Raw genomic sequence first — 17,423 nt, forward strand, 5'->3', positions numbered from 1 at the left:
CAAGCAGCAAACTTAGAATTTGATACAGTATACCACCTAATTCTCATATGACACTGCTTTATATCTTCTCTTTCTTGCAACTCAGTTATATACACTCATGCAATGTCCTGCAGAAGTTTCTAGTTTCATTTGCTCAATTCTACTGATCTTGGCATTAGCATGAATTATTCAAGTCAATTTTTGTGTGTATTTGCATTGTTGAAATGCAACTTTGAGAATAGCCGCAACAAAAGTTCCCTGGATCAATGAGGACAAACAACTTACACCTAAATAGATGTTTTGGAATTTTGTCAATTTTATAACCCTTCTGGAAGTGCCACCTATGGTGTGAGCAACAACAATATGGAGTTTTTCAATGTTACAAATGAAAATAGATTAAACATGTCCCCTAATTCTTTGTTATAACCCTTTAGCAATTTCTAAAAGTTGGCGGACAAGCTGGTCATGCTTTGAAAAGAATGGCGAGTGATCTGAGTCAATACTAAGCACTTCTTTAGGTGGAGTCCTTCTGATAAGATCTTCTTGATTTGCACTAAGGAATAATTTGTCCTTGCTCAATGTTTTGATAAAATAACGAGGAATAGTGCCATAACGAGTGCTTGTAAAATTCACAGTGCCATCAAATATAGGACATGGCTTCAGCAAAGATTTAGCCAGCTCCACATTCTATGCAACAAATACATATAAAATCAATTCATCTTTAACCAATTTTACCTCTAGCGGGGAGATGTTGTAGAGGTACTTTTGAACTTGATCCAGCTTGAAATAAGCTGCTGCTGTTGAGCCATTGACAAAAGAACTGATGCCACTGGCTATTAAATTTGCAACAATCTTGAAAACAGAAAAAAATTATAAAGAAAACTCCAAGCTTAAAGATCTAAAATCTTGTATACCTGTGAAAAAATGGCACCGCCCTCTGGGCCCGAAGGTAGCATCACAGCTGCTAAATAAACCCCAGCCATGATCTTCTCAGGGAACTTCTCTAATATATAAGTAACACTCAGTCCCCCCAAACTGTGCCCAACTAGCACAACCTGAAGTTTTTCAAAAAATATAACACCAAACAACAGAAGCCAGAAACATTATAACCTTGTCATCAGGGGACAAAGATTGAATAAGTTGTGTCAAGGGAGTTGTGTAGTTCTCCAATGTTCCAACAGTTGTAGCATTTTGACTATTAATTCCAGCACTAGTGAGATCAATTGAATCCACATAGTGGCCCATTTGCCTGAGTCGGGAGGATACCTTATACCAGCACCATGCACCATGTCCAGCTCCATGGACAAGAACAAAGTGAACACTCTTTCTATAGCACTCACAACATACTACTAGGATGAGAAGAGCTATTAGAAAATAGGAAAGTCTCATTGATTTAACAAAGAATTCCAGTAAGATAAAATTCTTTAAATAATATAATGCTACCAATAATTCAAGATTGTAATCAAATCCTACATTAGGTGATATATCAAATTCTACCATACTGGTTTGAAATATATGCATGTGTACTTAATTGCTTAATTGTTGTAAGATTTGCTCACATATTTGATTTTTCTTTGTTCTTCACCAAAAATTTGGCTGCTACACCAATACACAACGCATTATTTAGACAGTAGTGTAATTTTTGCCGAGCAAGTAATAGGTCAACACATAAGCAGAACCATTCAACGAATCCAAGCCCAAGACGTTTTGACCCACAAAACTTCCTCGCCTCTCATCACAGTGACTCCTACACAGTCTAAATTCCCGGCCGCAAATGGCACGGTGGCTATGAGTTCTTCAGCCTTGTTCAAGTAACCAGCTCGGCTTAACAATCCCAGCAAGCAGATATAATGCTGCTGCTTGTGGGCCATTTCAAAATCAAAGTGAATCGATCGAAACAAACTTCTTCCATGGAACACCTCTCCTTTGTGTGACCATGCCAGGAGAACACACCAAAATGTGACATCGTCCAGTGTTTCCACAAGGTTCATCTGGTAAAGGAGCTCCTTGACTCTACATTTTGTGCGAAGCCACCAATAATCGAGTTCTAAAGGATTACATCTTGGCTTAGCAAGCCTTGAAATGTTCTTTTGGCTCTATCCAGATGACCATTTTTGGCATATGCAGTACTAAGAAAGGCAGTCTATGAGATTTTTCGCTTCCTCTGAGATATCCATGTTGTGCACATTATATTGCAAGAACTAAGGTCTTTTTCTTGCATAGAATCAAATAGACACTTAACTTCGGCTTGGGCATAGCATCACATTCGACGAAATTATAGAATATTCTCCCATCTGAGCTTACTGTGTTTAAGATACCAATCTTGGGCATTCTCTCAAAGAACTCCTTTGTTTTCTCCACTTGGCCTTGTTGAGCAAATGCCGCAATCATCGTTTGGCATAGAATATTCTTTTGGCATCTTTAGAATGTCCCGATCGCCCGTTCCTCCGTTCCTGGTATCAAATTGCTCTTTAGCTTCCTGGAGATTCCATCCAGGACAGATCGCGCTCGGCATCGCATCGAACAGCGATTTTGTGCGCGCCAGCCGCCCGCCACGCGGGTATCAGCACGAAATCGATCGAAGAGCTCCTGGGCCTCGTCCAAGAGCCCCAATCGCGTCAGTGCATTGAGCAGCAGCGTCCAGGAGATAAGATCCCTCTCGGGCATCGAACCGAAGAATTGCTTCGCATCGTGGCTGCTAGCATCACATTCATCGCTACGAGCTTCCATTCCTCCATGGAGTTGTAGATCGCCCAGGCGTACCACCTAGGACAAGCAGCTTAAACCTAAATAGTGTTTTTTAGAGTGCGCCATGAAGGCTACATTACTGTGTGAGCAACAACAATATGGTGTTGCAAATGAAAATATTAGTATGAGCTTGCATGTCCGCCTATTAGGTAATGCTTTGTTAATCCTTTGACAATTTTTAAAAGTTGGCATGCTTTGTAAAGAATGGCGAGTGATCTGAGTCAATACTAAGCACTTCTTTAGGTGGAGTCCTGATGATATGATCTTCTTGATTTGCACTAAGGAATAATTTGTCCTTGCTCAATGTTTTGATAAAGTAACGAGGAATAGTGCCATAATGAGTGCTTGTAAAATTCACAGTGCCATCAAATATAGGAGATGGCTTCAGAAAAGATTTAGCCAGCTCCACATTCTATGCAACAAATACATATAAAATCAATTCATATTTAACAATGTTTTACCTCTAGCAGGGAAATATTGTAGAAGTACTTTTGAACTTGATCCAGCTTGAAAAAACCTGCTGCTGTTGAGCCATGGAGAAAAATTATAAAGAAAACTCCAAGCTTATGAAAAATTGGCACCACCCTCTGGGCCCAAAGGTAGCATCACAGCTGCTAAATAAACCCCAGCCATGATCTTCTCAGGGAACTTCTCCAATATATAAGTAACACTCAGTCTCCCCAAACTGTGCCCAACTAGCACAACCTGAAGTTTTTCAGAAACAATATCACATCAAACAACAGAATCCAAAAACATTATAACATTGTCATCAGGGGACAAAGATTGAATAGGTTGTGTCAAGGGAGTTGTGTAGTTCTCCAATGTTCCAACAGTTGTAGCATCTGGACTGTTAATTCCAGCACTAGCGGGATTAATATAGTGGCCCATTTGCCTGAGTCGGGAGGATACCTTATACCAGCACCATGGACAAGAACAAAGTGAACACTCTTTCTATAGCACTCACAACATACTACTAGGATGAGAAGAGCTATTAGAAAATAGGAAAGTCTCATTGTTTTAACAAAGAATCCCATTAGGATAAAATTTGTTAAATGTTTCAAGATTGTAATAAATCCTACATTAGGTGATATATCACTGAATTTTCTGACATAATCTACCATACTGGTGTTGAAATATATGCATGTATACTTAATTGCTTAATTGCTGTAAGATTTTTATTAGTTAGATGTGCTCACATATTTGATGTTTCTTTGTTCTTCACCAAAACTCTGGCTGCTACATCAATACATAACGCATTTATTAGATGGTAGTGTAATTTTTCTAGTGCAAGTAATATGTCAACACATAAGCAGAACCATTCAACGAATCCAAGCCCAATCCTCACTTCTCATCCCAGTGACTCCTACACAGTCTAAATTCTCGGCCGCAAATGGCATGGTGGTTAGGAGTTCTTCAGCCTTGCTCAAGTAACCAGCTCGGCTTAACAATCCCAGCAAGCAGATATAAATGTTGCTTCTTGTGGGCCATTTCAAAATCAAAGTGAATCGATCAAAACAAGCTTCTTCCATGGAACACCTCTCCTTTGTGTGACCATGCCAGGAGAACACACCAAAATGTGACATCGTCCAGTGTTTCCACAAGGTTCATCTGGTAAAGGAGCTCCTTGACTCTACATTTTGTGCGAAGCCACCAATAATCGAGTTCTAAAGGATTACATCTTGGCTTAGCAAGCCTTGAAATGTTCTTTTGGCTCTATCCAGATGACCTTTTCTGGCATATGCAGTACTAAGCAAGGCAGTCTATGAGATTTCTCGCTTCCTCTGAGATATTTATATTGTAAGAACTAAGGTCTTTGAATCAAATAGACACTTAACTTTTTCCAAATGCCCTACCATCACATTCGACGAAATTATAGAATATTCTTCCATCTGATCAAAGATAAGCTTACTGTGTTTAAGATACCTGTTTTGTGCGACGTACAAGTTAATCTTGGGCATTCTCTCAAAGAACTCCTTTGTTTTCTCCACTTGGCCTTGTTGAGCCGCGCATAGAATATTCTTTTGGCATTTTTAGAATGTCCCGATCGCCCGTTCCTGGAATCAAACTGCTAGCTTCCTCGAGATTTGGGCGAGGTTCATCAAATTCACGCCCAGATCCGTCACGATGGCCTCGAAGTCGATCCCTACACCTGCAATGTGATGATCCAGGCGCATGGGCGATGCGGCAGCTCGATTGATCTTCGATGCGATGCAGAGAAGGGAGAAATTCTCCTGGGACTCGATCCTCACGGCCTACACCCGCAATGGCACCTGGAAGACGCCTGGGCGATCTACAACTCCATGGAGGAATGGAAGCTCGTAGCGATGAATGCGATGCTAGCAGCCACGATGCGAAGCAATTCTTCGGTTCGATGCCCGAGAGGGATCTTATCTCCTGGACGCTGCTGCTCAATGCACTGACGCGATTGGGGCTCTTGGACGAGGCCCAGGAGCTCTTCGATCGATTTCGTGCTGATACCCGCGTGGCGGGCGGCTAGCACGCACAAAATTGCTGTTCGATGCGATGCCGAGCGCGATCTCGTGTCCTGGATGCCCATTCGGGGGGGAATTGCAAGACCTAAAGCCGCTGGATCCCATGAACGACGGTTGAATATGCCTAGAAGATTCTCTCGGGCATATACAAAATTTTAGGGTTGGAAGGAATCAAGCTCCAAGATTTCGTTGCCGGAGAAGAGAAGTCGCGTACGGATGAGAAGAGCGCGCCAATCGATGATCACGATTAAAAGGAAAGCATGGAGGAGGCATCAAAGTTCTTGGAGCGTCGCGGCATTGAGGAATTTGCGAGATCCAACCACTCGCTGCGTGAAGAACTGGAGCGTTCTCACGAAGAATATCGCACGCTTGGTTTCATTCCTCCTCCTCGAGGAGGCAAACTCCGTCTTCTAGGGTTTGGATGTGGAGGCGGCGCTGTTGTGACGATGTTCCGGATGAGCTGCTCATCCGGATCATGTCCCTCCTCCCCTCCTCCCGCGACTTGCATTCCTCTTCCCTGGTAAGCAAGAGGTGGGCGCGACTGGCACGCCTCGTCACGCATCTTTGCCTCGACTCGAGCAGTCCTGGCGTGGAGCAAGGCCTCGCGCGCTGGTTTGGTCATCACAACAGCCTCCGCCAGCTATCGATCCAGAGCTTCTTCCAGCACCAGCCGGACTGCAGCTCCACTCGCTGGCTGCACCAGGTCGGGAAAAGTCTCCACTCGTTGAGCATCTCGAGCACCAGCTCGCAGCACAAGTTCGATGGCTTCTGGTCCAACGTCTCGGCCTGCCAGGAGCTCCGCTGCCTCCACGTCCATGGCAAGCAACTCGCCAAGCTGGGCGATGCAACTTTGCCTTCACCGCTGCTGCCCAATCTCCTCTTCCTCACCCTCCGCACAAGGGTGGACGTGACTTCCCTTCAGCAGCTGCTCGACCTCTGCCCCTCGCTCCTTGTGGTGCGCATGAACGGGCTATTGGTGAGATCCCCGGGTATGTAAAAGCCATAGCTTCATATGTTTGCCCAGTCTCGGCATTTGTTCCAAGCTCGATCCTGATTCTCGTGAGTGTGGTTCATGCAGGGACCTACGTGCTCAAGAGCCGCACTCTTGTCAGCTGCCAGTCCGAAGGCTACTTTGATGGCGGCCTGGACAACGTCACCATTGTCCTCGACGCGCCGAAGCTCCGGTGGATGTTCCTTGTCGCCCCGCGCATCGTGCTACTGCCTGCTACGTGCAACATAGACTGGATCCGGATGACTGGAATCATGGGTGGAATCCAGGGGCTGCGCTACTCGAGGCTCACCAAGCTTGCGTTCATCAACCCGTTCTACAGCTCCGCCCAAGTTATGGACAAGGTGGCGAGGTACTTCGCTTGCAGGAAGTCGAGCCTACGCGGGATCAAGACGTTCTGCTATTCCGTTTTTGACGATGGCATTCCACTGTTTTCTATCGATCTTGCTGCATTGCTGGAGCCTTTCCAGGGCCTTGAGATGTTCATCGTCAGTTTCAAGAGCATCAAGGTTAGTGTTTTGGTAATTATTCTCTTCTCCTAGTGATTTGTGTGTGCGTGGTGACTGAATGCAGTTGCTCAACGTTGCAAACTGCACCACCCCCTTGACAGTCATTGTGGAGTACTTCTGCGTCACGCACGTCTGGGAAAGTGAAGGTCCCGAACTGGAGGTCATCCGCGAGCTGCTGAGGAGAAGCAGCGACACCACTCTGGAGTTGAGGGGCTTCTACATTAGAGAGGATGTGAACCCCGAGATCCCTCCGTTGCTTCAGAAGCTTCCAAAGGAATTCCCAGGACGCGTCAAGCTGCCACCCCTGCAGCTTGTGCCCCGCCCCACCTGCGGCATTCTGTGGCGGTCCTGGCAAACAAGTGTTGCCATGGAAGATCCCTACACTGGATTCAGCAACCACTGGTGCAACTTAGTGTACGGGTGGCAGTCCGAAAGGCCATGCGCGTGGGAGTAGCAGTCGCTCCTCAAGACGATGGCAACAATTTTGAGATGCAAGGTATTCCAAGTACATTTACAATCCTTCTTAAGATCACCTTTCCAGGTGAGAGTGCTGTCTCGGACATGGAAAAATGTCCCATTGGTGTAACTCTGACGTCCTGATTTATTGCTCGTCCTCTTCTCGAGGCAAACTGAAAGCACAATTCATGGCAGTTTTACTTGCAGACTTTGCAGACCTTCACTACAGGCACTTGAAGCTACCTCTGCCTCCTGGAAAACAACATCCTAGTGCGGAGAGGCAAGCGCTTGATCAACTGAGGTAATGGTTTCAACTCTAATGACACGGCTTACCTGACGTGTACTTATTCCCAGGAATCGTCATCTTGTAATCAAAGAACATTTCAGTCTTTCAAAGCACTTGCACACTGCGCTGAAGCTACGTTGCTGCAGTGAAGGCTTGCAGAAGTCTGCATCAAAAGAGGAGGCTGTGCGACTTTCGGGCAAAAGGAGAAGCAAAAGATCGCTGACTGGAGAGGATAATGCACGCCGAAGCTGCTAAATGTGGTCTCAATTGGGAGTCCGTCGCCGCAAACACGCTGGTGGATTTCTTACGCTGAAAGCAGTGAAGGCAAGGTGGCCTTGGATCTCTTCGAGGACATGCAACGTTGAGGCTGTGCACCTTCCTCGCTGCTGTGAAGGCGTGTAGCTGCGTGGTGGCTGTCGAGTACGTCGTCGCGGGTATCTACACGGGTTTTGCTGTTCTGGCCAACTGGACGACGCTCAGCTCTTCATTGACACACTTTGGACTTCGATGATATCTGGATACACTTCGCAAGGGACGCAAAGGATGCCTTCGTCCTTTCCAGAAGATGCGATGCAAAGGTTTGCAACAAAATGCGGTCACTTTTACTTGTTACTGATGGTTGGGATATCTTGGCCAGAGCAAACGAACTAGACGCACGGCTCCAGCTTCGTATCACGCAGCTCATTTCCATCTCCAAAAGCGCATCACGGACTCAGTGACATGGAGGACAGTTTAAAGCTCTTGCCGGAAGTGAAAGAACGTAGAGAAAGGAAAGAGCTCGCGTTTGGGACCCTGGTTAAGCTGGACGTTCCAGGATTTGAAATTCCTAACAACGCCAGCAGTAGCATCTACGGCAGCCAGGGAATGTGGGAGAGGAGCAGAGCTCGGGCGTGGAAGAAGTTTGAGGCGGCACAGGGCTCTCTTTGTTGTGGATGTCGCTCTTCTCAGTGAGTTTCATAGGTTTCTCTTTGAGCTTTAGCTGCTGCAGAGAAGAATTATCTACAGAAGGACGAGAGTTCCAGACGCCAACAGTACAACGAGATCACTTGCGCCCCAGGGATGACGATGAAAATGACCAAGAATTTGAGGGTTTGCGGAGCTCCTTGAGAGAGAGAGAGAGCAGCGGTCTATAGACGCTAGGCGCCGCCACTTTTTTTATACGAGTTCTTGTTTTTTTTAAAAGGTAGTCGTAGCTCTCCAAAGTGTATGAGTTTGAGAAACGTCGAAGTGGAAGGGGCCCAAGAATTCGACAGTGAGATTAATATAAGCAATAAAAAACTTATAAAAAAAATGTCTCAGTATATGCCCCAAGAGAATCTTCCACGCATATTCAAATGATCCAGCGGCTTAGGTCTTGCAATTCCCTCCTGGACACCTCCAATGTGATGATTCAGGCCTATGGGCGATGCAGCGCGCCCAGCAAGCCCGATTGATCTTCGATGCGATGAAGAGCAGGGACAAATTCTCCTGGGACGCGATCCTCACGGCCTACCCCGCAATGGAAGCTGGGCGATCTACAACGCAATGGAGGAATGGGGCTCTTTGCGATGAATGCGATGCTGGGAGCCGTCGATCGGCAGCATCCACGATGCCAAGCAGTTCTTCGATAGGGACCTTGTCTCCTGGACGCTGCTGCTCAGCGCCCTGACGCGATTGGGGCTCTTGGACGAGGCCCAGGAGCTCTTCGATCCGAGACTGATCTAGTGGCGTGGACGACGGTGTTGATTTGGCACGCGCGTTGTGGGCGGCTAGCGCGCGCAAAATCGCTGTTCGATGCGATGCCGGAGCGCGATCTCACCTCCTGGACTGCGTTGTTTTGGGCATTTGCCCAGGCGGGGAATCTCCAGGAAGCCAAAGAGCTATTTGATTCCATCCCGGCGTGGACGGCCATGATTCTGCGTACGGCCAGAATGGCCACTTGATGGATGCCATTCCGGAACGGAACATCTACACGTGGACGGATGATAACAGGCATCTAATGGAATCTTGTGTCGTAAGGATGCCGAAAGAATATTCTATGCTATGAAAGAAACCAACACGTACACGTGGACGGCAATGATTGCGGCATTTGCCCAACACGGCCGCTCTTTGAGAGGATTAACTTGAACGCTAACCTCATTGTTGTCACCTTACGCACAAAACGGGTGTCTTAAACACAGTAAGCTTATCTTTGATCAGATAGAAGAACATTCCATAATTTCGTGGAATGTGATGCTACGCCCAAGTTGGGCATTTGGAGGCATTGAAGTGCCTATTTGATTCTATGCAAGAAAAAGACCTAAGTTCTTACAATATAATGCTGTCAAGCTTTGCACAACATGGTTACCTTAAAGAAGCGAAACTAATTTTTGATAGAATGGAAATCAGAAATCTAATATCATGGACTGCCTTGCTTACTGCATACGCCAAAAACGGTCATCTGGATCGAGCCAAAAGGGCTTGCTAAGCCAAGATGTAATCCTTTGGAACTCGATTATTGGTGGCTTCGCACAAAACGTAGAGTCAAGGGATGCGATCCAGCTCTTTTGCGAGATGAACCTTGTGGAAACACCGGATGAAGTCACATTTTTGTGTGTACTCCTGGCGTGGTCACACAAAGAAGAGGTGTTCTCTGGAAGAAACTTGTTTCGATCGATTCACTTTGATTTTGAAATGGCCCACACCTGTAAGAGTCATAGGGACGAGAAGCGAGGAAGTTTTGCGAGTCAAAACGTCTTGGGCTTGGACCCATCGAATGCTTCCACTTATGTTTTGCTAGCAAATCTGTATACAGCAAAAGAGAGAAAGAAAATTCCGCATGTCATGTCGTGAATGACTGCAACGTTGGCAGCTCTAGTAGCAGAGCTGCAGCATGATAGTGATGCATAGCATAACCTTTTTCATGTGTAGTGCAAGTTTATAACACAAAACGGGGCGTACACTGGTCACCTTGACATCTTCAAGCTATTACATTCTCTAGAACAATGCATTTTTTAAATAGAAATCAGGGTGAAAGTCAAAGAAGTGAGGTAGTAGTTTAATATTACATTATAACAATATCATTTAAACAACAGTTTCTAATGATAAAAAAATTGCTGTGTGTTGTGTTGTTGGTTTGCTTTTGTTTTAAAATAATTTTTATTATGATATATAATTTGTTATGATCTGCGGTGCTATTCCTGCTTTTGTATATATTATATCTTTTATCCATATATGATCTATTAGTTTTTTATTACGTGTATTGCCTTTTATTATTTGTATGTGTCCTTCTTTCTCCATTATTGTTTGAAGTTGATATTCAATATTGAAATCTCCTGTAATTATTACTGGTTTTTTATATTTATTTTCTGTATATATTTTTGTAGTTGTTTTATGAATATTTGTATATTTTTCTCATGTTTTCTATGTAAATTTATTACCTGTATTTTTTTTCTTGTGATATATATGACATTCTATTTTTAAATGTTCTAATTTTTCTGATTTATAGTTATTTGTATGTGTGAGGTCCAAGTGTATGGCTATAATGCCATATATTAATATTAGCATAGTGAGATTTTGATAACCGATAAATCAATTTAAATCCGAATTACTTGCTTTTATATATAAGCTAGGGTTTTTGGGCTAATAGATATGTATATTTTTATATTTTATTTCCATATTCCATGCACTCAAGAGGCAGTATTAATTGCTAAAGGAGTGCTTGGTTTTGGGATTTTGATTTAGATGTAGCTTTTACATTGTTTAAATTTCCTTTTCCTTATAGTTTTTTCCATTTTTTCTCTTTTCTTTTTTCTTTTTTTTTCATCTTCATATCAAAGTAGTAGCCTCCTCCTCTTTTGACTTTGGAGCAATAGTTAATACAGTTGCTAAATATTATTCAGTTGCAGTTGAACAATCAAACTTAAAGTAGTGAGTTTTCTTTGTTCTAACATCAAAAAGAGATGGTTGATAGACAAATTCTCAAATTTCTTAGGTTTATTTTGTAAAGAATTGAGTGTAAAATTTGTGACTCCTTTTGCATGTCAGAGCTAAAAGTTTGTCCAAGGACATGATCAAGGAAAATTCACAAGGCTTAGAGATATATTACAATCATAGCATACCCAATACAAAGAAAACTGAATTATTCAAGTATAAGTATGATTCAATGGAGTTTCTTTTCTTTGCTGCAACAAGCTACATGAATGCCAACAATGAGTACCATGAAGTTCTATTGCTAATGGTACGCATTTTAGATCCTCTCCACTAGTTCTTTTGTATTGTTCTTACATTGTTTGGCTAGGGAATTTTAGGTTGCTATGCAATGCACCCAATTAGTAGGAATCTTATGAGTTGTTGTTGTGGCTGTTGTGGATTGTTGGTTTGTGTGTTTTGAAATCTAGGAATTGTTAAGAGAAGCACTGCTTTAAAGTTACACTAATAGATATTTTTATTATATAAAAAGCAATTGAAACTTACTTGAAGTTACCTTCATATATGTAGAACAAAATGGACAATAATATTTGTCTCATTCAATAGAAAAAACCATGTTGAAGACAGATACATAGCAATCTTTTCTAAGAATTCCATAGCAAATTTGACCATAGACCCTTCATCCAAATTATAAATTTTATCCACCATTTTATTATGCACTATAACTCTATATTTCATCATGTCATTTGATATAATAAAACCAGTTATTGTAGCTGATTTACAAGGGATGGAACACCCTTTACACTTTGCACAAACAATAAAACCATTTTCTCTCTCCTCTAACATTGTAAAAGAGCAAAATGAGCAAAAATTTTCAGCTTGAGTAAAGCTTTGTTGATTGTTAGGGATGAAATATCCAGTGATTTAGCAACACTTGGAAGTTGATTTAAATGCAATTCAAAGGCTCAATGAAGTTTATAAAATACATTGCAGCCTCACTTCTAAAGACAAGGTAATGTAAATTAATTATATTTCCTTTGAAATTTAAGCTTTCAATTATACAGATTAGTTGATACATTCATGCTTTTTATAATATTAAAATATAAAAACTTTGGCATGTATCTAGCATATAGATCTGCTACAATATGATGATATTGCTCTTCATGCTCTAGATGTATATGGAGTTGTGAACAATATCTTAAAAATGGAAAACTAAATAGGAAAAAACATTACTATAATCATATCTAAAGGATTATTAGAAGAGGCAATCTTTATTTTAGGGAAAACACTAGTATTGATTACAACAGCATATATATCTTGTGAAAGATCTCTAGTAGCCATAAAGATTATATAGAAGCACCTTTAGATGGTTGTAATCTTATTTTAACATCAAAATCATTTATAATTTGAATATATAAAGAACTTGTTTTGAAGTTCTATGGTGGTAAATTGGGTATCTAAAGGGAGAAATTTATAATCTTGTTAATTTTTAAAGAATAAGTTACAAACTTTGTAAGTAAGAAACATTTGCCAACTGTAAACTTATTACATAATTGCACGCACATGGATAAATCTTCATATATAGTTAAGGTTTGCAAGCCATGCATATCTAATATAAGTTAGGTACTTTGCACTTCATAGAGTGTTCTTTGCAAGATGAACTTTATAAATTCCATACCTAGGCAAAAAATAAATAAAAATAAAGAATTTTTTTTTCAAAACCATAAGTAAATAAAATCTTAAGCTCAAGAATCTGGGCTGAATTTGCTTTTCCAAAGAAATATGATGCAATAATGGCTTTTAGGATGGTCAACTTTGTCCTCTTTGCTTGTGAAACTAAAAAACCAAAAAGAAATAAATAAAGGAAAACTAAAGAATAAAGAGAAAAACCAAACCTTCACATAAATTTGTTTCTATTGACAAATCCTCAGCAGGTGATGACTGAACAATATCCATAGCACAATTCAAATCTGACATATCTATGTGATTAATTACCTCTAGTTAATTTATACTAGTTAAAAGAGCCAAAAAATAAAAACTCACTTTGAAGAATTGAAAATAAAAAAAGAATAAAACTTTGAGCTAAAAGATAAAATCCGTCAATTTAGTGGCTAGAGCCAAAACACAAACCCATTTTGTAAGCCAAGTAAAAGTCAATTACATCTTAGAGCCTGATAGACATGCATTGCATTGTAAAAAGAAGGCAGGCTGTGTGTTTGAGAATATCCCAGCATCATCTCTGCTACATGGGATGGAATAGTGTGCCTTATTGAGACCAAATACAGCCACTTGGGATGTAGAGTGCTAAAGGCGATCATGTCTGGCTGACAAGATCCATCTCCCAAAACATCTCCAAAGACTCCTCACTTCTTCCATTTTGAGCATAGCAAGAGAGGATCAAGTTCCAAGATATGACATCATGATGGTGGAACACTAATATGGAGTCTCCACACCAGAAGTACATAGAGATTAATGGGTTTCTATAGTGTTCTTGTTTGCTGGCGTCTCCCACGATCTAAGAGACTTGCCTTGTGGCAAATTCCCCATATCAGGACAAGAATCAATCATTGATAATAGCTGAGATAATTGAGCTTGATACCATGAGCCTGGAAACTTTGAGAGCTCCCTTGCAATTGCCATTTTGGACGTATAACCCAATCAATGCATTGTAAGTTACAGGGTTTCTTTGGCTCATGTTCCAAAAGACCTCACAAGCTCATGATGATACAAAGTGGTTAGAACATGCTATGCATACAACCAAAACTGTATGTATAATGCTACGTGGCACATTGCATCGTATCAGTTCTAGAGCCCGTCCTTGCTTCGGTCAAGCGTTTTCGCCATCCCGACTTGAGCAAGAGGCTGCTCTAGAGAAGAGCCGAGAGCCTGAGTCAAGAGGATGTTGCTCTGCTTGTGGATGATCTTGAGTGAGTGACTTCAAGTCTGAACGTCGACGCAGACCAAAGCTGAGAAAGGTGGCGCAAAGCCTTTTTCTTGAAGCTGTTGTCTAACACTTGAGATTGCCATGCAGCAGCAATCCATACTTGAGGCTGCTGCTGCCGTCATGATGTGAACGCAAATTTGCGCTTGCTTCTCCGTACTAGGATGTTGTTTTCCAGGAGGCACAGGTAGCTTCAAGTGCCTGTAGAGGTCTGCAAAGTCTGCAAGTGAAACTGCCATGAATTGTGCTTTCAGTTTGCCTCGAGAAGATGTCGAGCAATAAATCAGGACGTCAAAGTTACACCAATGGGACATTTTTTTTCATGTCCGAGACAGCACTCTCACCTGAAAAGTATCTGTCAGAAGGTGATCAAAAGAAGGATTGCAAATGTACTTGGAATACCTTGCAGCTCAAAATTGTTGCCATCGTCTTGAGGAGCGACTGCTACTCCCACGCGCATGGCCTTTCGGACTGCCACCCGTACACTAAGTTGCACCAGTGGTTGCTGAATCCAGTGTAGGGATCTTCCATGGCAACACTTGTTTGCCAGGACCGCCACAGAATGCCGCAGGTGGGCCGGGGCACAAGCTGCAGGGGTGGCAGCTGGACGCGTCCTGGGAATTCCTTTGGAAGCTCCTGAAGCAACGAAGGGATCTCGGGGTTCACATCCTCTCTAATGTAGAAGCCCCTCAACTCCAGAGTGGTGCCGCTGCTTCTCCTCAGCAGCTCGCGGATGACCTCCAGTTCGGGACCTTCACTTTCCCAGACGTGCGTGACGCAGAAGTACTCCACAAAGACTGTCAAGGGGGCGGTGCAGTTTGCCACGTTGAGCAACTGCATTCAGTCACCACGTACACACAAATCACGAGGGGAAGAGAACAATTACCAAAACACTAACCTTGATGCTCTTGAAACTGACGATGAACATCTCAAGGCCCTGGAAAGGCTCCAGCAATGCAGCAAGATCGACAGAAAACAGTGGCATGCCATCGTCAAAAACGGAATAGTAGAACGTCTTGATCCCGCGTAGGCTCGACTTTCTGCAAGCGAAGTACCTCGCCACCTTGTCCATAACTTGAGCGGAGCTGTAGAACGGGTTGGTGAACGCAAGCTTTGTGAGCCTCGAGTAGCGCAGCCCCTGGATTCCACCCATGATTCCAGTCATCCGGATCCAGTCTATGTTGCACGTAGCAGGCAGTAGCACGATGCGCGGGGCGACAAGGAACATCCAGCGGAGCTTCGGCGCGTCGAGAACAATGGTGACGTTGTCGAGGCCGCCATCAAAGTAGCCTTCGGACTGGCAGCTGACAAGAGTGCGGCTCTTGAGCACGTAGGTCCCTGCATGAACCACATTCAAGAGAATCAGGATCAAGCTTGGAACAAATGCCGAGACTGGGCAAACATTTGGAGCTATGGCTTTTACGTACCCGGGGATCTCACCAATAGCCCGTTGATGCGCACCACCAGGAGCGAGGGGCAGAGGTCGAGCAGCTGCCGAAGGGAAGTCACGTCCACCCTTGCGCGGAGGGTGAGGAAGAGGAGATTGGGCAGCAGCGGTGAAGGCAAAGTTGCATCGCCAAGCTGGGCGAGTTGCTTGCCATGGACGTGGAGGCAGCGGAGCTCCTGGCAGGCCGAGACGTTGGACCAGAAGCCATCGAACTTGTGCTGCGAGCTGGTGCTCGAGATGCTCAACGAGTGGAGACTTTTCCCGACCTGGTGCAGCCAGCGAGTGGAGCTGCAGTCCGGCTGGTGCTGGAAGAAGCTCTGGATCGATAGCTGGCGGAGGCTGTTGTGATGACCAAACCAGCGCGCGAGGCCCTGCTCCACGCCAGGACTGCTCGAGTCGAGGCAAAGATGCGTGACGAGGCGTGCCAGTCGCGCCCACCTCTTGCTTACCAGGGAAGAAGAATGCAAGTCGCGGGAGGAGGGGAGGAGGGACATGATCCGGATGAGCAACTCATCCGGAACATCGTCACAACAGCGCCGCCTCCACATCCAAACCCTACAAGACTGAGTTTTTGGTTCAAGCCTCCTCGTTTTCCAGGAGGAGTGCGAAACTTTCTTTTTCTCGCAGTGATGGTCGTCGTGAGAACGCTCCCAAGCTTCCAGCACACACCGTGATCCGTGCTGTAAGGAACCCATAGCCACGAGCTTGCCGCCGAGAAGTCGCGTACGGACGAGAAATCTTTGATCACCAATCGATGATCACGAAAAATGGGCTGGACTTGTCGCTGCCCAAGTTTGTTGCTTTCTTCTTCCGGACTTTGTCTCATCGCTGTGTGTAGGTGTCGGCTTTCCGGGCTCCCCCGGCGATCGCAGCAGCCGTTTCTTCTTTGTCTTCTTCTTCTCTCTTGTTCTTCTCCTAGCTAATTCAATCTCCCCTCTCGTTGCTCTGGGCGGGAGTCACAACGGCTGGACTCGAGTTCGCGGCTCAAGTTTGTCACGACTCTCTTGCTTTCCAATCCTTGCTCACCATGTCTGATTTGCATAGGTGTCCGTTTCTACGAGAAACGCGTTGAGCTCGAGACATACAAAGAATCCCGGATCACTCGGAGCAGGACCGTGTGGGAAGAAGACGGTGGCGGCGGCGAAGCGAGCAGCAGTGAGCCAGCAGCGGTGCAGCAGCAGCTGGTGGCGACTGGCGAAGGGGAGCCCAATCCGCCCAATTCACGCAATGATCCGCCCAAGCCCAATAAGATCAATCCGCCCAACGAGGAAGAAGTCGCGGATAACTTCTCCAACGAGCCGGACATCGTTCAGCTGCGACAACTTTACTCCGAGCTCTCGGCGTGAACGACGCTTTCCCTCGGATGCTGCCCACGTCCTGTGGGACGTGATACCCCGCTTATCGGCTCTTGTCGATGGACTGCTTGTCGAGGAACTGCCGCTTCCGCCACCGCCACCTCCCCCGCCATCGTCATCGCCCCCAGCGCCGAGCGGCAATTTTTCTCCTTCGAAACATCTATTCTCGTTTTGTAGAGTTCCTTTGCTTTCTCTTTGCTTTCGTTTTCACTCCCGCCACTCCAGCCGAGAGCCCAATCCACGAAACGAGTGCGAGCCACGAACGAGAGTTTCCCGCTTGCCATGACCCGACCCAAGAGAACAGTGAGAACGT

The 17,423-nt window shown here is 44.4% G+C and overlaps 3 protein-coding genes across 3 annotated transcripts; 1 reads left to right on the plus strand and 2 right to left on the minus strand.

Moving 5' to 3' along the window:
- Positions 1 to 277: 277 nt before the first annotated feature.
- On the minus strand, positions 278 to 1,338 carry LOC112350484 (putative methylesterase 14, chloroplastic). Its single transcript, XM_024686779.1, has 5 exons — positions 1,246 to 1,338; positions 1,090 to 1,189; positions 894 to 1,034; positions 715 to 831; positions 278 to 666 (listed from the first exon to the last, which is right to left on the minus strand). Exons 1-5 carry the CDS (start codon positions 1,278 to 1,280, stop codon positions 400 to 402), a joined length of 660 nt encoding a protein of 219 aa, XP_024542547.1. The 5' UTR covers positions 1,281 to 1,338; the 3' UTR covers positions 278 to 399.
- A 4,302-nt stretch (positions 1,339 to 5,640) lies between these two features.
- Positions 5,641 to 7,191, plus strand: LOC112350456. Its single transcript, XM_024686683.1, has 3 exons — positions 5,641 to 6,208; positions 6,298 to 6,737; positions 6,802 to 7,191. Exons 1-3 carry the CDS (start codon positions 5,641 to 5,643, stop codon positions 7,189 to 7,191), a joined length of 1,398 nt encoding a protein of 465 aa, XP_024542451.1.
- Positions 7,192 to 14,128: 6,937 nt separating this feature from the next.
- Positions 14,129 to 17,061, minus strand: LOC112350457. Its single transcript, XM_024686684.1, has 5 exons — positions 16,841 to 17,061; positions 15,736 to 16,493; positions 15,207 to 15,646; positions 14,711 to 15,142; positions 14,129 to 14,652 (listed from the first exon to the last, which is right to left on the minus strand). The coding sequence occupies exons 1-4, from the start codon at positions 17,059 to 17,061 to the stop codon at positions 14,753 to 14,755; spliced, it is 1,809 nt and encodes a 602-aa protein (XP_024542452.1). The 3' UTR covers positions 14,129 to 14,652; positions 14,711 to 14,752.
- Between the last annotated feature and the right edge of the window lie 362 nt (positions 17,062 to 17,423).

The sequence above is a fragment of the Selaginella moellendorffii genome, unplaced genomic scaffold (assembly GCF_000143415.4).
Source record: "Selaginella moellendorffii unplaced genomic scaffold, v1.0 SELMOscaffold_50, whole genome shotgun sequence".
NCBI classification, from domain to species: Eukaryota; Viridiplantae; Streptophyta; class Lycopodiopsida; order Selaginellales; family Selaginellaceae; genus Selaginella; species Selaginella moellendorffii.

Coding starts and splice junctions, on each gene's coding strand:
- LOC112350457 (XM_024686684.1), bottom strand. CDS start 17,061: ATGTCCGGCTCGTTGGAGAAGTTATCCGCGACTTCTTCCTCGTTGGGC. Junction 16,494..16,840: donor CGAGTGATCCGGGATTCTTT/GTATGTCTCGAG, acceptor TGGTGATCAAAG/ATTTCTCGTCCGTACGCGAC. Junction 15,647..15,735: donor GCTATTGGTGAGATCCCCGG/GTACGTAAAAGC, acceptor TGGTTCATGCAG/GGACCTACGTGCTCAAGAGC.
- LOC112350456 (XM_024686683.1), top strand. CDS start 5,641: ATGTGGAGGCGGCGCTGTTGTGACGATGTTCCGGATGAGCTGCTCATC. Junction 6,209..6,297: donor GCTATTGGTGAGATCCCCGG/GTATGTAAAAGC, acceptor TGGTTCATGCAG/GGACCTACGTGCTCAAGAGC. Junction 6,738..6,801: donor TCAGTTTCAAGAGCATCAAG/GTTAGTGTTTTG, acceptor GACTGAATGCAG/TTGCTCAACGTTGCAAACTG.
- LOC112350484 (XM_024686779.1), bottom strand. CDS start 1,280: ATGGAGCTGGACATGGTGCATGGTGCTGGTATAAG. Junction 1,190..1,245: donor GTGCATGGTGCTGGTATAAG/GTATCCTCCCGA, acceptor TGATCTCACTAG/TGCTGGAATTAATAGTCAAA. Junction 1,035..1,089: donor CTTTGTCCCCTGATGACAAG/GTTATAATGTTT, acceptor GAAAAACTTCAG/GTTGTGCTAGTTGGGCACAG.